The sequence below is a fragment of the Dermacentor albipictus genome, chromosome 10 (genome assembly GCF_038994185.2).
Source record: "Dermacentor albipictus isolate Rhodes 1998 colony chromosome 10, USDA_Dalb.pri_finalv2, whole genome shotgun sequence".
Taxonomy (NCBI): Eukaryota; Metazoa; Arthropoda; class Arachnida; order Ixodida; family Ixodidae; genus Dermacentor; species Dermacentor albipictus.
Genome location: NC_091830.1, coordinates 95,986,996 through 96,009,403, shown reverse-complemented (window position 1 = coordinate 96,009,403; position 22,408 = coordinate 95,986,996). Strand labels below are relative to the sequence as shown.

Sequence of the window (22,408 nt, the reverse complement as noted above, 5' to 3'; positions counted from 1 at the left end):
CGCGTACCTCCTCGACGTCGATGTCACGATCGAGGTTCGCGTTAGGCAGGCCGCTGTACGGCGCGTGTTGTTCGGTGGGCGTAGTCGGCAGGTATTTGTCGTTAATGCGCCTGGTGACTTCGTCGACGCCGTGTGCTGAGACCGCCGCGATGTATGAGCCTGGCGAGTCTGTCCCTTTGGTGCGACTTGGTCTTCGTTTCGTCGAGCAGGTGCCGCAGTAGGTTCCCCGTCTTCCCGCTATGCATCTGCCCGTCTGCCGCGTTGCAGATATTGTTCCACTGTTGCATGCAGAGAGCGCGGCAGTGATCCTCGATCGCTCGGTTCAGCTTCGCCACCTTCTTTCTCAGTCTGCGGTTAAGCCGTTGTTTCTTCCAGCGATTGAGTATCCACTGTTCGGCCTCGATGAGATGCGCAAGCCGGCTGTCTACTTTGTCGATCTCCGCGCCGGTTTCAATCTCCTTGGTCGCGTCGCGTACGCTCTTGGTGATTTCGGCCGTCCACGAGTCGATGTCTTCGATCTCGTCGTCACCGTCGCTCTTCTGGCTTCTGGCGTCGCGAAAGGCATCCCAGTCTATCCATCTGTGTGGTTTGACACTGGTGTCGTTGTGTTCCTGTATGCCGATTTCCACGATGGTGTGGTCGCTGCCTAGGTCGATCCCCGTGTTTCTCCAGGTGATCGCGCCCCGGATGTCGTTCTTGACGAACGTGAGGTCCGGAGTGGTGTCCCGGGACACGGAGTTACCAATTCTCGTCGGATGTGTCGGGTCCGTGATGAGGGTGACGTCGAGTTCCGTGGCGCCTTGGTACAGGTCGCGGCCCTTTGCTGTGTACTTGTTGTAGCCCCTGGCAGGGTTCATCGCGTTGAAGCCTCCGCACGCGATCAGCGTGTTGCGGCCCGCTGCGGTGCTGGCTCTGTGCAGTAATGTCTTGAATCTCTGTTTTCTCTGAGATGGGTTGCTGTAGACGTTGAGCAGAAATATGCTTCCTTTTCTCTTCTTGCCCGGGATGATTTCGGTGAGTGTGTGCTCGATCTTGATATTCCTTTGCAGCTCATGTTCGACGAACGTGAGTCCCTTCCTGACCAGGGTGCACAGGCCTCTGCCGTCGGGCGGTCCCTTGTGCACTCTGTAGCCGGGGAGGGACGGTGCGTCGGTTAGTGTTTCTTGTAGTAGTATAACGTCTGGCTTGCGCGCGGCATGTACGATGTGCTGTTGGATGACTGCCTTCTTCCTTCCGAAGCCGCGACAGTTCCACTGCCACGCGGTTACACCTGCTGCTGCTGGTGTTGCGTTGGCGGCCATGATTGCGTTGGCGTATACGGGTCTCCCTGGTTGCGTGGATGATGCGCGAAGAGGGGCGCAAACGTCGGGTGGCCTACCATCGGCTGTAGGGTCCTTTCGATGTAGGCGAATCTGTTCGTGTTATCGGCTTGGTAGGTCTCCATTGTTTGTTTCACTGCTGTCACTGCTGCGATGTTTGTCGTGATTAGCTGTTCGAGTTTGCTGAATGTCGCTTCGAATTTCGCTTCGAGGCTGTCGATGCGATCGTTTTCTGTTTGCGTGCGCGTGGCCTCGATGGCTCGCTTCTTCGGTTCCGGTTCCTCTATGGCTTTCTCCTGGATGTTCGTTGTCGTTTCCTCGGTCTTGCTTGTGCTTGGCGTGAGTCTCTGTAGAGGCTCGTTGTTGCATAGCAGCAACTGACGGATCTCGGCGATCTCTTTCGTGAGGTTGTTGATGGTCACTCGCAACGCCGCGTTTTCTTGTCGTAGGAGATCATTTGCCTCCCGGACCTTATTAATATCTTCTTGCTTCGTGGTTTCGGTGATTTTCTGCGCGTTCCTTATGTTGTTTCCTTTCGCTGCGTCGACCCAGCTCACTCGCTCACGTGATGGTGACGTTTTCCTGCTGAGGCTTCTCTTGCAACAACTGCTGTCTCTGGATTTGGGCGCGCGGTTTTCCGACGGGGTCCTTGACTTTCGCGCAGCTGGCGGCTTGTCGAGTGGCGGGAAATCGCTCTCCGACAGCAGCTGGCGTTCGGCCTGTCGGCGCTCCCATTGTCGCTTGCGCACTACGTAGGGGATCTTGTATGTCGCCTTGCACGTTCGGTCTCCGGTCGGGTGTTCGCCACCGCACAACTGACATTTTGGGGTACAGCGATGGTCTTCTGTAGGGTTCGCGAGTCCGCAGGCCAGGCACGTCTTGATTGGGGGGGTCGGGCACACGTCCTTGCGGTGTCCCACTCGGCCGCGCTGCTGGCAGACGTCGATCTGTTTTTTGTAGAGGCAGCACGGTATCAGGGTGACTCCGTATCGGACAAAGTTCGGTACCTTGGGCCCCTGGAACACCACAATCGCAGTGGTCGTGCTTCCAATCCTTTTGAGGCCATTGCTAGCGGGTTCCTCTCGTTGACGATCTTTCTATCTAGCTCTTCGGCGCTCGCCTCGATGGGGATGCCTCTGATGACGCCCTTCACGGTGTCGTGAGGTGCCGTGCGATATGCGCTGACCTCGTAGGGTTTGCCTTGAATGGATATTTCCTGGATTTTAGCGTACCTTGCCGCGTTGTCTTCGTTCGGTGTACTTACGACCATGATGCTCTGTTGTGTGTTGGGGCAGATGGTGTCCGCGGCGCTTTCCTCGCTCGTGATCTTGGCCGCAGTGAGTATGGCCGCAGCGACGGTGGTGATGCCGGTCTTGACGATGTCCAGTCCCCCTCTGGGTCTGACAACTATCTTGGTTTCTTCTAGTGGCATGGCTGGCATGCGTGCTGCCTTGATGGCAGAGGCTCTGACGTTCTTGTAGAATTATTACCTCGTGCTTGTTTGACTCTCGCCGGGTCCGTCGGGCTTGCCGCTGGCTGGGGTCCGCTGGCGCAGCCTCGACATGCGTTCCCCCGCGAGCGTCCATCCGGCGTCGCTGTGGTATTCCTCGGGTGATATCTCTGTTCCCTGAACTGAAGAGTGCTCCGCCTAACAGCGTGGGTCAGGCGTTTCATTCTAAACTGCCGAGGCCGGTCGAAACTTACGGGCGAGGCGACGGCTGAAAAGGTAGCCGATGCGGAAAAGCTTTGGCAAAGAACCTGTCAATTAGACACGTTCGGGAACGATGCTTGCCTGCTGCGGGCCGCCAGACCGCTCGACCGGGCATCGTCGGTGATAGCGTTGAACCCACTCTTGGACGCTGACGTTATATTGAGAGTTGGCGAGCAGCTTCAATACAGCATAGAAGAAGAAAGCGCTAGGCATCCCGTAATATTATCACCGTCTCATCCGTTCACACGCTTGCTCATTTCTTGGGAGCATAGACGCCTACTGCACGCCAGAGTACGGGACACGTTATCCCAACTTCGAGAACGCTACTGGATTATTCGAGGAAGACAGGCCATCAAATCGGTCATTCGATGCTGTCTTCCGTGCCAGAGGCAGAGTTGCCGAGCTGCACAAGAGCCCACTGCCCCGCTTCCCCCCTACAGAGTGACGCAGGCTCACCCATTTGAGACTACGGGTATCGACTTTGCGGGGCCCATATTCTACAATGATAGCGGGTCCGAACACAAAGCTTATATTGCTTTGTTTACTTGTGCGACAACACGAGCCGTTCACCTGGAGCTTGTTAGAGACCTCTGGGCGAAGTCATTCCTGATGGCGTTTAAGAGATTTGCGGGGGAGGGCGATGATCGGGCTCCACGCCAGATGTGGAAAATGTGTCGTGTTTTGGAGACCTTTCCAGGAAGAGATGGCCGTATACGCGCTTGCAAGATCCTTCTCCCGAACCAAAGCGAACTGCGACGACCCGTACAAGCCTTTTAGCCACTCGAGCTCAGTGAGGTGCCAGCCTGTGCGAACAGTGGTGACCGGGAATGAGCCCGCGCTCATTGCGGGGGAGGAGGTTGAAAGTCGCAAACGATCACCATACATTGTTCCACCCGTGGTTGGGAGACGGACGACACAAGAGAAAGAGGTAGCCGGCGAACGGGCGAGGGGCGCCCCACTGCACCACGTACCGGCCGGCGCATCTACAAACAACCTGATCCGTTCCACCGACTTTTCGGCGAACCGCCTACTTAGTGCGAGGCGCGGGCGCCCTCGACAAGGACGAAGGCCTCAGTGCTGCCAAAAGAGAACGTGGACTTTCTGTTTCTTCTCTCTTCGCTTCCTCCTTTCTTCGATCTATCTTTTGTAAATAAACCAGTCTCGAAACGTATGCCAACTAGTGAAGTTCCTTCCTTCGAGGCTCCTGCGTGCACGGCCGACGCCGTCCACCTTAACGCGCAGCAAAGGTTAGCGGAGTCGTCCAAGAGCGACATCAATTAGAGTTAGCCCAAAGGCGCGAGCATTCATTTCCATCTGCTGCAGGCGATTCGTAAAACTTTTACGTAATCTAAAGCAATCAAAAAGGCACCCACCATATTTTAGTTTGTATTTAACTGGGAACTTCTTTTCGCATGTTTAATTAGACTTACGCTTTCCCTATCCTCCAATCAAGTGGTGCGGGGAGGGGATTCACGGAAGGACTGCTTGCAAAAATCTGATAATATAAAGAGCAAACTACAATTTCCGTTTGCCTGAACTCAAACTCAATGTAATCGATCGGGAAGAAATTAGTTTTCTGCTGCTGAAGAATTGGTATTGTCCTAGATAGTGCCAGAGGTTCCGAAATACACGACGCCAAGCCCTGAGGTGCTGGAATGTGCCCGCACCCGAGCCACAGGGTACCTGAAACCGCATTAACAAAAAGCTCTTACGCTGTAGTTCTTCGTAAGGTAATATGTCAGGCAATCGTTGATGCTGCACATATTATGACCAGATGTGGCCAGAAGATGGCAAAAAGTACTCATGGATTAAAAGCTTTGTGAATTCGATGCCACTAGCGTACACACATATCTCATTTAACAGACGAGACTCAAGATTAGGAGCCGTGGTCGTCTTTTTTCTTCCGTTGTCAATGTGTACACATTTGCATGAGTGTTCCGGAAGCAGGCATATTACGTGCTTGAAAGCTTACTTCACCATGTCATCGGCAAACCTAATCAGAGGCACACATTGAGAACATTTATTGATCTGTGCGCAGTTCCGTTGAAGCGAAGCCCAGCATTCAGCAGAGCTTGACTTCCAGATGCCTGGCTTTGATGGGCCATGCTATAGATGCTGTTAAACACGTTCGGTGACCTCAGTTTGTGGAGCGTCTACGCGAAGTCTGTATAGCTGTTAATCGTTCAAATGGCAATGGACAAAAGGCATGGCTTTGAATTTTTTTGTTGCTTCATTTCTTGTTTTGCAAAAATTAAGACCAAATGAAATTGAGAGCGTTAATTGAAAAACTAAAGGAGACACACTGGTTAAAATATATTGTTCGTCAGCCCGTTGAAGGCAAATTTATGGTCAGCATTCGGCTTTGCTACTTGCTTCGACAAGGTCAATGTATCTTCTCGAGGGGCACTTCTATGGTGTTAAATATTAGTGATTGCTTAAGAGGAAGCTTTGGCTCGGTTCCTCCTATCTAAATAGATGGGAATGTAGGAATTGTTTTTTTTCCTTCTCCGCAATCACGAAATTAAATTTGATGCGCTCTCATGCATTTAGAAGACGTTGTGTAAGTAAACTGAAGTGACTATATTCATTAGATCTGTGAATTGTTTTTTTTATGTGTTGAAAGCTGGAAAATCTTGAAAAGCGGGCATATCACTTTACAACCATGTAACTAGCTAATTAAAAACGATATCATAGTTCTGAAAGCTACATTTATTTATACACATAAAGCGGACGAAATTCATGTATGGTACACCCCTTTGAATTATATAACTTATTTGTGAATACGACTGCTGAAGAATGCTTGTCGACGTTGTACAAATACAGGTAAGCTACAAATTATTATAATAAATTGGCCCACTTCAGGTGGTTTGCGCGGATGCAGCTTAAATAATAGCGATATCTGTATTTTGCTTAGAGCTTCGAATTTATAAACATCGTAATTCTATTTTTTTGAACTAAATTTCGGCAATTTTTATACAAGAGCTTCAGTAATTAAATCAAAATGCTGCGTCCTACAGTCACAATTTAACTGCCTCACTCAACGGCAACACATTTCATTGCAATAGGTGCTGACGTAATCTCAGAGAAGCACTTCCGTATTTACATATATTTCAATAGGCTTCCTTGAAATTGGTAACAAAATAAAGTTTCCTCTTAAACACGCGAAACAATTCTCGACGTGGTGAGAATATGACTACTACCTGCTCTAAGAAGAGGAAGACGAAGCCTGCGGGTATTCTCACCGAAACATCTGCTGCTAATCACGATGGATATTTTTGTGGTTACCATAGTTTAGCAGGCAGAAAAGTGAATTTAAACTCATATGGATAGACTAATATTTGTATTTTTCTAGTTTTTGCAGATATTTTTGTTAGGTCACCAAATTCCACAGCTGCCGTCTGTTCGTCTTTCTTTCTGTTGTGGCGTCCCATTGCACGCTGTTTCAAGATGGCTCTCATGCCAGGTAAAGGACCATGAAAGCATTGCTTTTCCTTAATTGACCTTGTCTTTGTAATGCAGCATGCTTTATTTAGTTATTTCTAATTTTCTTATACCCCCTCCCCCTTCAGCCATCTAGCTCCCTTACAATCATTCTGCCTGCTCATTTCTCATCAGCGTCAAAAGTTTACGAATGCGTAGCTTATCCAAACAAGTCTAATATAACCGTGGCATGCTCAGGTAGACTGGAGTTCAAAGTTTATGTCGGCAGTCGTACGTGTGATGAATCTATTGTTCCACAGTATTATTTTCAGCTGCTACGATGCGCGTTGGTACAATCCGCACGATTGACCATCAGTCACCAACAGGCTGCCTGCTGAGTCAACAGGCACCCTGTGGGACATTAGCCCACGAGTCAAAATAACGCAGCTTTCACTTCTATCGCAGGCACTGAGTCAAGCTCTGGTGGAACTGCGCGCTGAAATGATGCGGACGGTGGAGTTCAACGCTGTCGCTGCCAGTAGTGGAGATGCAGACAACAGGGTGAGGAGTTGGAATTGCTGGAGCAAAATAAATGGGCCGTTTATTTGTGTTTTATTGCAGTTTATGTAGCACGAATCAGTTAATGTTGCTAAGGAAACCAGTCTAGATTCATTCTTGGTACCCGAATCATTAAGCACGCTTTCACTGTAGCAGTTATTGATGTGTAACAGGACGCAAAACAAATGTGAAACACGGGCTGGACAGGAAAGAGCGGCACTCGGAACGAAGTTCTTTTTCTAATAGACAACTTCAATTTTAATTATTCGGAAGTTTTACGTGCCAAGACCACAATTTCATTTTGAGACACGCCGTAATGGGGGACTTTGGCTTAGTGTTGACTACCTGGGATTTCTTAGGGCTGCGCCTATATCTAAGTACACCGCGATCTTAGCATTTTGCCACCGATAATATGTGGCCACGATGGCCAGGATCGACCATGCGACCTCGAGCTCAGGAGCGCGATGCTACTTAGCCACTGGGCTACAGCGTCCGGCAGGTTCACTTGTATCGCAGCGTACAGCTTACGCTAACACATTTGCGCAGCACTACGAGTTCGCCGAGATCAAATTGCGAAAATGCTCGCCTGTTCTAACGTAGAATAACGAAATAATGTTCAGCGCAACGCAGAGCCACGCAGGTGTCACTGATAGAAATTGCGTGCCTAATTTTTTGTGTAATTTTTGGTCTAGTGATAATAACGTATTGTTTATTTTTTCCATCGTAGCCCTGCAACAAAAGTGCTGAGACTGTAGCACTCTACTACCAAAAATTATTTTGGACCTGTCAACTTCGCAACTTGTGAATAGGATAATTGATATATATTACTGACGTTTCTCGAGCAATTGAAACCCTGGCTTTTGAACACCTTGGTTCTGAACCGAACCCGAAGGTTGTGGGTTCGGTTCCCACCTGCGGCAAGTTGTTTTTTCATCCACTTTAATTCCCATTAGTTTATCGTTTCTTTATTTCATTTATAAGGCACAAGTAATTTCCCCTATGTTGCCCTTAGTGTCAGTGTTTGTTGGCTTCTTATGATATGACTATATATATATATATATATATATATATATATATGTATGTATATATATATATATATATATATATATATATATATATATATATATATATATATATATATATATATATATATTGTTTGCCACAGCAGTGTGCTTAAATACTAAATAAATATAGTGATAAAAAGTGTACAATCATTGAATTTTAGCCGTGCTAACATATGTGGCAGAAACTTTGAGGTTAACAGTGAAACTCGAGGACAAGTTACGGACTGCACAAGGAGGGTTGCAACCAAAAATGATAGGTGCATCCGCTTTACGAAATATAACGGTGCGCAACAGAGAGCAAACAAGGGTAGACAATATCCTAGTTGACATTAGGAGAAAAAATGGAGCTGGGCAGGCCATGTAATGCTTGGGATATATAGCCGGTGAACCATTAGAGTTACAGAATGGGTGTCAAGGGAAGGGAAGCGCTACCGATCACAGCAGAAAACTAGGCGTGCGATTGAAATTACGAAACTTGCAGGCCAAAGGTGGAATCAGCTAGCGCAAGACAATTGTAATTGGAGATCGCAGGATGAGGCGTTTGTCCTGGCAGTGGACATAAATATACGCGGATGATAATGATGGTCATAATGATGACGATGCAGTATCACGTTCAGTATGAGCTGCAACTTGCGAGCCATAGCCGCATAGCTCTCTCGGTAGACCTGGCGGCGCTAGCCTGCAATACTTTCGAGAAAAAGCGAAGACGGTTTCGCTATTTCAGCAATGCGACATCCCCCCCGTTGACTGTTTTCACTGCAGAGCAGAGCTACTCTGCCGCTGAGCAGCTATCGACAGTGGTGCGCCAGGACGACGAGTGCCGCGTTAAGCGCTCAGCACAGAGTTTCCTAGCAAACTTACTCAAGGGAAGTCTGGCGCTAGTGTACAAGAGGTGCAAACGTCGTCTATATTGCTTCTAAATGCTCTGCGACTTCGAAATTCTTTGCTAAATCGGAAACTGACAATGTTCAACAAAATATTGCATTATGAATGCCAGAATTCGTAGCGACTGTGCATACCCACAGAATCTTATACCATTGTACCCTTAAGGAAGTAAGATTGCTTCAAAATTAGGGCTAATAAAGCTAGATAAACCATAGTAAACACAGCCAGAATAACATTTCAAGACGCAATCGCGAAGATCAGAGAAATGTATGTACTCATTAGCCATCATTTTCACGATGGCTGAACGATTTCAGCGCAGGGATGTCTCTAGTAAAAAGGAAAATTTATTTGAAGGAACGCAGAGAGATCGGTCAGAGCTAGCGCGCTCTAGCCCTGCTACTCTGCGCAAGGAAAGGGGGGAGCGGGGACGTAAAGGCTGGATCAGGGATGATGACATAGTGATGACAGAGGGATGATGACATAGAAGAAGGATGCACAATGATGAACGCAAATTTAGCATCCTCATGGTCATCAACAAAGTCGAAAAAAACACAGTCTTTGAGGAGTGTCATCCGCGTTGCAGGGCATGGCTGAAGTCACAAATCTAAGTGAAACATAAGAAAAACGCGCAACGAATAAGCTACACTGTAAAATAATTTACACCCCTAAGGGTATTTTTCGGTGTCTATAACTAACCCCCTAGCACCCTTGAAAAAGCTGGGTTTTATAGGGAATTACACCCTTATGATGGTTATTCTATATTCCAATAACACCCTATCCCTTGAGGGTGTTTTGAACAACATATTACCCTTCGACCCATGGGGTGTAAGGGTGTGATCAGGAATATATTACCCCTTCACCTATCGGGTGTAATGAGCAATATAATAGCCCTTGAAGTACGGCATGTGGAAGCGGGTACATATGCACTTCATTGTTTGTTTCTAAGTCTGCAGTTAGGCTAGCACACAGAAATGTTATGTATGGTGTGCATACAATAGGTAATGTGTTTACAAACGCACTGCATAGCAACTTTGAGAGAAAACACATTATCACTTGTGAGTGTTCTGCGTGAATTGGTCCCATTTATCACAGATACAGAGTGACTGCATGGAGGGTCATTTATTCTAGCCTCCTGTACAATATTTTGAGCTTGCACTATGCCTTGTGGTGACAAGTCTTGCGGCCGTTCTACATTGAAGAACAGTCTCATTCAAACCAAAGTTCCAGGGCACAGGCGAGGATGATGATGCCTTTTTGTAGCTCCATTCCAATGTCCTAAGGCGAGCCATCATAGATGAAGCCATTTCTTCATTGATCACTGTAGCCATCTGCTTCTTTTCTACCTGCAAAATGATTTGTTGCAATTTAATGTCAGGAAAAGTACACGAAACATGACTAGCAGCACTTCCCTGCATCATTCACTTTAATATTTCAAGATCACATGAAGAGCAGGTTAAAGAAAACAAGCACATATAGTGCTTACTTCCAGGAAATCGTTATTTCGAAAGAATAAGGCATTTAATCTGCCACATCATGAATGTAGGAGAGACAGGCTACACAACTATATGAGGGCAATTCAGAAATTATTGCCTCCAAGCCCACTACTTTGCCAATATTACAGCAAACTTTTTGAACTTTTTATCATTGATGCATTTATGCTTAAGCTATCGAATGTCACTTGCCTCGCCTTCCTATCTCTTCTCGTTCCAGAGTAATCGAGCAATTCATGGCATCCAGTGGTGACGTCCAGTTGAAACAACAGGCTGTAATTGAATTTCTGACTGGGGAAGGTTGTGCGCATATCAACATTCATGGCCATTTGACTGCAGTTTACAGGAATGCCTGTGTTGACGTCAGCACTGTGCAGAGGTGGGCAAGGACGGTGAAAGACCAAAATCCTACCACATCAAATCTCCCGGATCAGCACCGAAATGGATGGCCCACAATGGCTTCTGATGAGGGTCATGAACATCAGCAGATGAGTTGACTCGCTGCAATCGCAGGATCAAGCAACACCAGATTGCAACACTCGCCATTTCCATTGCCTCAGTGAACCACATCATTAAAGACCTGCGTTACAAGAAGACTTGCGCTTGTAGGGTGTCACGGTAACTGACGACTGACATGAGAAAGTCGAAGCATAGCCAACAAGTTCAATTCTTGTAACCCAGGAGGTTTTTAATTATGTGGTTCACTGAACCAATGGAAATAGCGAGTGTTGCTGCAATCTGGTGTTGCTTGATCCTACGATTGACCCGATTCAACTCGTCTGCCTGATGTTGATGATCCTCACAAGAAGCCATTGTGGGCTGTCCAGTTCGGTGCTGATCCTGTACATTTGATGCGGCTGGATTTTGATGTTTCTCAGTACTTGCCCACCTACGCACAGTGCTGATTTCAACACAGGCATCCCCGTAAACTGCTTTCAGATGGCAATGAATGTTGAAGGGCGCAGAACCATCCGCAGTGAGAAATTCAATCACAGCCCACTGTTTCAACCGGACATCACCACTGGATGCCATGCATTGCTCGATTACTTTGGAACGTGAAGAGATAGGAAGATGGGGCAAGTGACATTCTATAGCTTAAACATCAGTGCATTAATGATAAAGAGCCAAAATGTTTTCAGTACTACTGGTAAAGTAGTGGGTTGTGCATCAGTGCACAACCCACTTTTGTGCCTCAGTGCATAAAAGTACATTTTGTTAAACAAGTAAGTGGAACAACAGTGCATTTTTCCGGCAAGTTTGATGGTGCATATCTCCAAACTGACGCCATTCTGGAAATCAATTCCAAGTAGATACACCTTGTAATCTCACTGGCTATAATTCGTAAATTACAATATGTGCCCCAGATATGTGGTGGCGCTGGCAAACACTCCCAGCGTTCTACTAGGAAGCATAAATACCCAAGAAAGTGATGGGGAAACGGCGCCTGCAGTAGCTGAATTGGTAAAGCATCTAACGCGTAATGCAAAGACGTGGGTTCGTTCCCCACCTGCAGCAAGCTGTTTTTTCATCCACTTTCATTTCCATTAATTTATCATTTCTTTATTTCATTTGTTAATCACAAGTAATTTACCCTAACTTGTCCTTGGTGTAAGTGTTTGCTGGCTTCTTAGGATATGATTAATAAACATCGGGTTTCTTGGTTAAGCCCCTTTCTTTTCGGTTATATTAGCTATAATGTAATTCATTCGAAAGATAATAATTTTTTTAATTAGTTTAATATGTTTTGATTTCTTGTGCTAGATATATCTGCGTGTTTGAATATTCCTGCTCAAGGACTAGAATTATGCTATATGCAACAGGACTATACTTAAAAATTCCACAAGACTGAAAATCATCACCCTGAATAAAAACAGTGTGAATTTAAAAACAAGCTTCAGTGAACCTTATTGAATCAGCAAATGGCCAGTGTAACTAGTCTGATCATCCTGGAAATCTTTCGTAGCTTATAAGCATAGTGAATTTCAATTCCACATTTAGGAGTGCAAATTTTTCTAGAAGTCAGCTTTTCCTTTTTAACAGCTAGCATCCCTGCCAGTTTGCTTAAACATAATGTTGCATGACTTCAACAGTACTGCACAATCACTTTTTTCTGCTCACAGTGTCTAGTGATGTGTCTTTAGCAGCTGAGATAATTAATGTTCATGCAGATAAACATCAGAAAACATTGCAATAACTGCCAAGAAAATGCAATCATGCGTTTTGTTTACAAAAGAGCATGTGCTCTACCTTCTGCCAGGTTTGTTTTCCGTGTCAGGCTAGAACGGAACTTGCACAAGAGGCACCTTTTGCATCCATGAAGATATTTTATGAGGTTATGGTGGTGTCGAAACATGACATCAGCCATAGCACTTTAAACTATTTTATGAAACAGGTATTTGTACAAAGATAGAAAAGGCACCAATTTTGAATTTATCACATTTGGTTTAGAGTACCATAGTATAAATGGCTCAACTAGTACAGGTACGCAAACGGGCTAGTTGGTATTGGTCGATGACATTAGACAATGTGAACTCGACAAAGGATGGAGAAAAAGGCGATAGCATTTGTTCCATTTCTCGCCACTTTTGACGTCCCTTGTACAAGTCTGCGCTGTCTGTCGAACATCATGGATCAACTAGTACAGCCTGAAAAAAATGTCATGAAAGAAAACTTGACTTTCAACCTCGACAATTCTGCCTGTTAGGTATTATGGTTTCTTTAGAACTTATTTCTTTATACAAAGTCAGACCCATCAAGTAAAGCTTACTGAGAAAGAAATGAAGAACAACGTCAACACCTCTCAAGGCACATGCATCAAAAGAGTCAGAGCACCATACACATTACCTTTAGGTGCAAGAGTATTCTCTTTCTTAGGCAAACTGCATTTCTAGTTTCTTAAAGCCTGTATATTTATTTGCCACAGCTATGGGAAAATCACAAGGTGGAAAAGATGTGTTGGTGCAATTTCAACTATTATGTACAACAGCAAAAGGTAAAGCACAGGAAGTCTCACTGCTCCTCTGTCTAAATGACATTCAGTTTCATTTGTCATGTCCACTCCTATCCTGATGGCAGCAGAAACAGGAAGACAGCAGCGTGGTTCAGAAAGTAGATGAAGGAGCTGATATACTAGCTGACATAAAGAGTAAAAAACGGGAGCTGGTCAGGCCATGTAGTGCAGACGTGAGACATCATTAACTAGCGCGAAAAAGACAACGGACGACAGCTAGAAGCACACAGGACAGAACTCTAGGCTTCAACTGAAATTTTGGCTACGCAGAAACATAGGATTTAGGGGATGCGACCTCAACGCATCGAAGCAACATTTATCTTTCCTTTTCCCTGCCTGACACAGGAGGTATTGGAGCCAATCGATGGGCAGGTTCATTTCGACATACGAACACTCTTTTTTGGCGAGAGCAAGGGAAGGGGTGCTTACACACTTATCACCTGCTTTTCGATGCAAAGTGCTTCGAATATTTTCATGTCGACCTGCCTTTAGAGCCGCGTGGGCAGATGAGTGCTTTGAAACTGCTCAGTGCATGAGCACTTACAGCAATGATTGGCCAGATGGCCACCAGCCATGACAGCTGCCCTATCTTTGTTCCCCCAAGCGGTCGTTTAAACACCGACCTGTTTGGCTTGAGGACACATAGGGCAGCTAGAGTGCCTTGGTGGCTGGTGGCCACATGGCCAATCATCGCCATACGTGCTCATGCACCGAGCAGTTTCAAAGCAATCGTGTGCTCAGGCAGCTCCAGAAGCAGGTACATAGGGAAATATACGAACCACTTTGCATCAAAAAAGTGGGGAATAGGTGTGTAAGCACCCGTCTCTGGCTCTTACCAAGAATGTTCGTAAGTGAAATTAACCTGTTCATAAATTTGTTCCGATAGCTCCTGTGTTGTTTCTGTCCGTCGACATTCTGTGCATTCCATGTTTCTGTGTAGCAAAAACTTCAGTTGAAGTCTAGACTTCTTTCTTATGTGCTTCTTGATGTTGTCTTTTTCACGCTAGTTATTGATGTCTCAAGTCTGCAATGAGCACCAACTAGCCCAAGTGCCTTCTCCAACCATGTAATGCATAGGGCAGATAACCGGTGGCACATTCGAGTTACAGAATGGATGCCAAGAGAAGAGAAGGGTAGTCAAGGACGGTAGAGAAGTAGACTACGATGAAGTCAAAAAATCTTGCAGGCTTCACTTCGAATCAGCTAGCGCAAGACAGGGGTAATTGGAGCTCACTGGGGGAGGTCTTCATCCTCCGGTGAAAAAAATATGTAGGCCAATTGTGATGAAAAAAGTATACCTGTCGGGTCAGACGTCTTCACTGTCTTTTCAGCAACGTGTAGGCCCAAGACAGCCAGTCGGTTCCCATGCAATTGCTTCATGCTGACTGCAACTGCATGGGCACAAGAAAACAACCCACCATTAATACCATTCGAGATTGACGACTCAATAAAAGAACCTCTAAAAACTGCAAATACAATTAAGCATTTAACAGCTTAATAAATACATATATAAAGGCCGAGAATAGTTACAATAACCATACACTTTATAACTAGACATTAAAACAAGGTAGTGAAGCGTACAATAACCGTAGGACGCTAAGTGCAATTCATTTCAGAAATACTGTTGACAACTGACAGGACGCCTTAGGCAGGGTTCAGTCACACAACAAGAAAACAAATAGTAGTAATAATAAGCACGCCTGCGTGAAACCAAGAAACGAGTACAAGGACGAGAAGAAGATTGATTAGGCTCGGTGTGCTTATTTATCAAAAAGATAAATTTATAAACAAATAGCGCAACCACGCATTCATCCGCAACAGCACGACAGCTTCTATAACAAACGAGCAAAACTTAAAGCGATTGATAAGTACATAGCCGGGATGGTCGTGGTTCTTTTGTTTTGCATTAGTTCTAGTCATGAAACCACAAGCATTGCAAGCTGCCTGCGCCATTACCTACCACGGGACCTCCGACAAAAAAATAAATAAATAATAACAATTGAGTGAAAGTACACAAGCGACATTTCATACGGTTGTCACACTGCACACTTTTGGCCGCGATCGATCCTGACTGGAATCGAATTTCTGGACGCGTTTGGCCTCGTTGCACAATCGGTGGACGGGAGCCAATCGCGGTCGAAAATTTCGATCCAGAACGCGCTCAATCGTGCTCGAAAGTGGCCGTGTGACACCGGTATAAGTCTGCGCCCATCTTTGGTAACAGAAAGAACCAATTAGTCAAACCAAAGTATTATTTCCCTGCCTGCGCCGAATACTGACGCGTAGCAGTACTTAATTCTCTACAACTCTAGTTGAGGACACGTGAACAATGAAACATTCATTTTTTTTTTCTTTTTCACATTCGGTGCCCATAGGCTACGCCTGGAGTACATATACTACACTCGCATCCAACACACCTTGCGCTGTCCTTTAAATAAATTACGCGAAAATTACTACCACAATGACGCACCATAAAAAACGCGACGCTGAACGTGGCTACGTACGTACCTTTTATAAGAGCAGTTCATGCGCCTTGCAAAAGGCCCTCGGTTTGAAGGCGGAGCGCTGTCACGATCTGTACTCTGGGCACGCCGTTTCGTTTACGTAGTGGATGGACCATGTTGACGATGCATTCCGCCGAAAAACAAAACGTCCACTTCATCACTGTTCAGGCCGAATGGAAGATGTTTTCTCCTTCGCCACGAATGACGGCCGTCGTAGGCGTAGTAAACACACTGTCACAAAGAAACACCGATGTCGTAGGCCGCTGGTGCCCTTCTTTCTCACGCATAATCGCGTCGCCTTCACTCCGGACGCTCACTTCGCGTCGATGAGCACAAAAGTACACGAAAACAACGAGGTGGTACAACCTAAACGCAGCAAAAAACAATCTAATTACTCACAACTTCAAGAATGTCACGGAGAACACACACATGTGCTCCCGGCTGCCCACCGCGAGACGCAGGAAATGACGTAGCGGCGATAGCGGCGACACCCGTCGGGGGAAGTTATTTCAATTTCGGTTTCGTTTTCAAGGCATAACAACAAATATTCTTTCAACTATGTGTGTGTATTACTTTCAAAGCTATTTATTTTACACTACCTCTAAGCCATTTTCTGTGTTTACGGGTAGTTTCACTGGAAATTTATTTCCAGAAACATGGGCTGATATCAAATCAAATGGGGCAAAGGTGGGCTGGTAACTGCGTGTAAGTGAATTTATTTGTCGATGCTTTCTTTTTTGTTTGTTTGCTTGGACGTTCATTTGTAAAGAGACGTGGCCCTTCCTGATTGTATAAGATACAGAGGTACTTGCGAGTCTGTCTTTTCTTTTATGCACAGAGAAACAGAGAGAGAAAAAAAGCTTTAATTGGCATTTACAAGAAGTTCACAATGCTCATATTTCTGAACTGGAGTGCTCACTCAAATTTTAAATAGCTTGGATTAACGGCAGATATAAAAGTACTTGCATAATAGCTTTCTAAACGTATAGGCGACACCACGAAATTTCACATGTGCAGAATTACACGAAAACCTTAAGTTTCCAAGTACGAAAAGTCTTTCTTTGCCTGCTGTCGTGAAAGTGCAACCGAAGCGAATCCAGATCTCGGGGTTTTTTTTTTCTTTGTTTTTATGAGCGGGTGAGCGAGTGGGGCCTATGACCGCTCAAAAGAAAGAACAAATATAACAACGATTCCCCTCTGGTGGACAGCACCATGAGTTGTCGTTGTCATAATCTGATGTCGGTCTTTGTCTTACTGCAGTTGCTTATAATAGCAGTTTGACGGGTAATGAGGAAGATATATTCAAAATCGAGGTATTTTGTGCATGCGGTAGACAAGTCATTTTCGACCCAACTACGCTCGGCCTCAAACTACCACGAGCAGAGCAATTTAGTATTGTTCCCATTCCATAGCTGTGCCTATACCACCGCCGAACCCCTTTGCTCGGCGAGGGTGCAGCTGTGGTAAAGGCTATTGAATGACAACAACAATTTCCTGGCAAAGTGTGGGAACTGTGATGACATTTCGTCTGGGTGTTGGCTTTAAGCATTCTCTTGTCTCCCCTTAGTACCATACTGTCTCTCCTCTGCGCTGTTGCATGTGAGTACAAAAAAGTAAGTGCTGCACCTTCTGCACTACTTTTGCGGTGGGTGAGGGTGGGCAGAAGGGGGCTAACGCGTAATTAGTCTTGCAGAGGGCATTGTGTCGATGGCCAGGGTGTTTCAGTGGGCATTGTGACGGCCAAAGAGGTCCAAAGAGTATTGTAGCGATGCCCACGAAGTTCTCGCTAAAAGGACTCGCACACGCCTTCCCCGCGTCCCTCTCATGTTCATTATGCACGCCCTCAAACCACCCACCGACGCGGCTGGCAAGCCAGTGACAGCAGCAGCAGCAGCAGCAGAATCGGAAAGAGTGAGTGAATCGGAAAGAGGGAGGAGGCATAGAAAGCTTCGCTTTAAAATCTGGCAGAGCGCCCCTGTGCACGCTGTAACCTGCAATCCAGAGCTTTGGTGTTTTGACAAAATTCAATTTCATCCTGCAAAGTATTTCTTTCCCGTATTCAGCATGTGCACCTGTCCTACCCGTCTCGCGAGGGGAGACGGGCGAGCCTCGCGCAGGTCTGCATATGCCAAGACATCGCGAACGTACTTGGCAGGTGGGCAGTAGCGCGCACACTTGAAAAATGCCTCACCACTGTTCCGTGAACAAAGATGGGTCTGCAAATGCCCCGCCAATTTCTGGAATCTCGTTATATCTACAATGATTGGCTTGTTATCCTATTCATGCATGCAATATTACTGTCTCCAATTTGGGAGGGGAAATATTTCAGTAAATACCGTTGTTAGTCGGTGTTGTAAATACTTTATGCATCGCAAGTTGTACGTTGGTTCTCTATACTTTCTTAGATTATTCTCCCTTTCTTTTTGAGCACTCCGTTCAGGAAGCTGTTTGTAAGCCAGTAGAACGTTCCTTTACTATACAACTACAAACTTAATAGTTTCTTTTTGTACAGCCAGCTTCGTAAATTGACGCAGACGCGAAGCCATGAGCGTGTTGCACGGCTCTTTCTGCAGATGCTGCTTGAGCAAAGCATTGTGGTGGGTGAGAAGGATCAAGTTTGCCAACGAACCTACCTTGTTTATAAACTTGAGAGAAGCAGAACGAATTGGGGTTATTGATTCGGCGAAAGAAGGTCAGGTGGGGTCAAAGCTTCTCGAATCGGCGTATCTTTTGTCCGCGTATGGTTCGTCGCACCCTTTTCTACCTGTTTTGTCATGCTTGAAAGAAACCTAGACGACCGCACTGCTTTAGAGCAATTGTGGCGCGTCCAGCTGCATGCTGTCACGTGGCCTATTCATTTTGCTAGATTCCTGGCGTCCCAAAAGCAAGAGCTGCACTAGTTCTGCCTTGCTGAAAACATTTTGAACATTTTTCTTTTGGTTAAGTATTCAATACTAGAAAAAGTAGGTGCGCGCTTTTGGATTGCGCGGAATTTGTGCGTGACGACATTTAGGAACTGTGTGCCACCTAGAACACTGTGACATAATAGATAGTAGTGCTTCAGCAACAGGTTTTTCCCTGGACATATTTAAAATGGCTTATCAAAACAGACAGTGAAACGGAGGGGGACTCTCTTCAGGAGTTTTGTGGGCTTTGAAAGCCCCAGATGTCTCGGTGGGGAAGGGCTTGGGGTAAGGCAGGGCCCATTTCTGGATCCGCCACTGGTTTTTAGTGCCGTGGGACACGCCGTCTCTTCGTGCAATTGTATGTTTGTGAATGTGATAAAAACAAACAAAAACACCCTTGCACCCACCCCCAATATTCTTAGTCAGTGCACCCTTTCGGTGGGTAAAAGGGTGTTATGGCATCTAGAACTGCCCTATGCTTCGCAAAAAGTCATGATGATGGGATGTTTCTTGAATGAAAACACCCTTCAAGGGTGTTATGATTCGCAATTCTCACCATCAAGGGTGTAAATTATTTTACTGTGTACTGTGTAGGCTTCTCTCGTGTGGGAAGCACAGGTGCCAAGAAATATCTTTAAATTATGTAAACAGCAGCAATAAGCGGCTCCAGTACGGTGAGGGCATGCACGGCACTTTTAGCGGCCGGAAACTAGAGATCACGAAGAACCACGCATATTAATTCAAACAGGTGTTAGGGCATACTTTTAAACGCTTTTCTTGTCATTCGTTTCGGCTTCTTGCTTGCCTGTACTGTACTGTACTGTACTGTACTGTACTGTAATGTACTGTCTGTGTCTGTGCCCCACAGGGGCGACCAATGTTCCACCTATTCTCTCGACGACCCTGAATTTCGAGTAGGTGCTTTTACAGTCCTCGGTGTTGGCGCAGGCAGAGGTTGTCGGGGCCCCTGCGCCCCGCTTGGCGGGTCATCAGTCACTGGGTGGAGCTTCTTACGCGAGCGCTGGCTGTCTCTGCGAGCCGATTGAGCAGCCTCTCTATGGGAAGATTTGCCTCTCTATGGGAAGATTTGCCTCTTGCCATCATTTTAGAGAATACGAACTTCCTGTTGCATCTTCGGGCAGTCTTTTGACGTTGCTTCGTGAGAGCCAGAACAGTTGGGGCATGTCAATGAAAATGCCTCACATCTAAATGCTTTAAATACTAATACTCATACTAAATACTAATACTAATACAGCTAAATACTCTCTCATTGTTTATCCAGGATCTCGCACAGCTGCAGGGCGAGTTGCGAGCTGCGCAAGAGAGGGAGCGCTTCCTCGAGGATGAAGTTCGCCTGCTTCGTGAGGAAAACGGTAAGACCCTGCGCTGCTCCACTTCGTTATGTAATCCTCACGCGCTTGATAGTAGTAGAAATAATTGAGCGAGAAACTTGAGTGAGAATAACGAGGGAGCTTTCTGTGGGATACCGTTCTATAGAAAGAGGACAGGCTCGTTTTAAATCGAGACTAACAAACACTGTTCATTATGGCGAAACAGCGCAGACAATGGGATGCGTGAAAAACTGACATTACAGTGCGCTGACTATAAACTGACTCTTTCTTCAAAGCAACATCGTAATATAAGGCAGAGGACACAAAGGGCACAGCGCTATCTGTAAGTGACTCGGTGTACCAGCACGCAAAAGTATCTAGAAATCAATGAATAAGCCTTACTTCTTGCCAAACACGATTTGACTAGTTTAAAACACAGGAGAGCACTAACAGTCTGTTGCAATAAAGTAGCATACTCGAGACAAGTAGCACTATGAATTGCAGCTCACGTCCTTCTGTGCCTTTGTTTGATGATGTAAGCGCAGTGACTAACGCGCGCGATATTAATGTAGCGCATATCATTCATAAGTAGGGAGCAGCTTGCGTTACCCTACCATAAGCCGCGCGGTTTCACAAAACAATCATGGATCTCGACCCCTAGTTCCGATTCACGCGCGTTGCTGCATGCATTCTGTTTTTCTGTTTCTTTTTATTTTCTTCTTGTATTTGCTGGCGCCAGCATTGGCGACACGTGTTTACCAGCCCTTTTTGCTGATGACCATTTTATTCCTTGACCAATATTTTTTGTTTCATTTTACTTTTAGCGCTGACCTGAGGATTACGCCTCTTAAGACGTGTTTGGCATCAAGTACGACTTCATCACTGATTTCTGACTACTTTTCCATGCAGGTCGGCCGTATCACTTACTGCCAGGCTACTGAACATTATCTTTGTCTCCTGCATATTAATCTTCAACCTTACTGTCACACTCTTTCTGTTAACGTCATCAATCATTTCTTTTGGTAATTCCTCCGCAGTGTTGCTGAAACGGAAAATGTCATTTGCAACTGAACGTTGCTTGGATATTCGCCGTTCATCCTCTCTTCTATGTCTTACCACTTTATAGCGTTAATACTCCTTCCAAGCACGCAGTGAATAGCATTGTGTCCCCTTGTCTGGCCCCTTGCTTGATAGGTAACTTCCTACTTTTCTTGTGGAGAACCGAGGTAGTTGTGGAAGATATTTCCCAATATATTCACGTATGCCTCCTGCATTCCTTGATTACGCAATATCTCTATGATTGCTTGTATCTCTACTGAATCAAAGGCGTTTTCATTGTCTATGAAGGCCATATAAAGATGTTGAGTGTACTCCGCATGTTTCTCAATTATCTGATTAATGACATAGATGTGATCCATTGCAAAATATTATGATAAAAACCATTGTTTGCTATGCCTAACGCATAAGAGACAGAAAATCTTGTGTAGCAATATACGCTTCCTTAGATTATAAGCAACGTATTGAGAAACGAAGAAATTAGACAGATACACACACATATAGTATATGCTTACGTAAATTCAAACATACATAGTTCTGTTCTTGCACGCAATTGCAAGAATTCTATTTTCCTGTCATAAAATTTCGCAATATCCTACCACTCCGGTTAACGCGTAAAATTGACTTTTTATTCACGCAGAAGCTGTGAAAGAAAACTGCCGAAAAGCCCAAGAGCAAAGGCTGCGCGTGATGAAGCTTCACAAGGCTCCCTCACGGCGTGGGACGTAGCCTACGCCATTGCCCAGGAGGCAGTTGAAGACGCAATGGAGCACTCAGCTATCACTCACCCACCCTCTCATTTAGTAGTCATGTTGAAAGTTCGAGAAACACCGGGCGAGCATCAAAATCACAAGGGCCCTCATGCAGCTATAGTGTGCGGCATGATCCCGGAGTCGAGAGGGGAACTGTACTGTGTGAAAGGAGTTTATTACTAAATAAATAACCTACGAACGTCAAGCCATTTGTTTAAAGGTACCTTGACCGGCGTGGTTCCTTTAACAAACGATAAATGAATGCGAACAGGAGGCCGCGCAGGATATTGAAATGAGGCATCAGCCTGTCGCATTTCTTCTATTGCATACAGGTATATTGAAGCTTGCACATGTGCACAATACAGGGTATGAGTGTGTAAACTGTATTGCGTAAAAGAACAT

General features: G+C 45.7%; 1 protein-coding gene and 1 long non-coding RNA gene across 5 annotated transcripts in view; one reads left to right on the top strand and one right to left on the bottom strand.

Annotated features, from left to right (window-relative positions):
• The window catches only part of LOC135921471 (centrosomal protein of 290 kDa-like), a 216,803-nt gene extending 194,596 nt beyond the window's left edge, over nt 1-22,207 (top strand). For all 4 annotated transcript variants that reach the window (XM_070528010.1, XM_070528007.1, XM_070528008.1 and 1 more), the window contains 3 exons: nt 6,916-7,011; nt 20,150-20,240; nt 21,895-22,207. In XM_070528010.1, the coding sequence (XP_070384111.1) occupies nt 6,916-7,011; nt 20,150-20,240; nt 21,895-21,983 (276 nt within the window). In that variant the 3' untranslated portion in view covers nt 21,984-22,207. The remainder of the gene's footprint in view (nt 1-6,915; nt 7,012-20,149; nt 20,241-21,894) is intronic.
• On the bottom strand, nt 10,049-16,402 carry LOC135921441 (uncharacterized). Its single transcript, XR_010570547.2, has 3 exons — nt 15,966-16,402; nt 14,756-14,848; nt 10,049-10,300 (listed from the first exon to the last, which is right to left on the bottom strand). It is a non-coding gene; the product is annotated as an uncharacterized lncRNA (long non-coding RNA).
• Nucleotides 22,208-22,408: the final 201 nt, after the last annotated feature.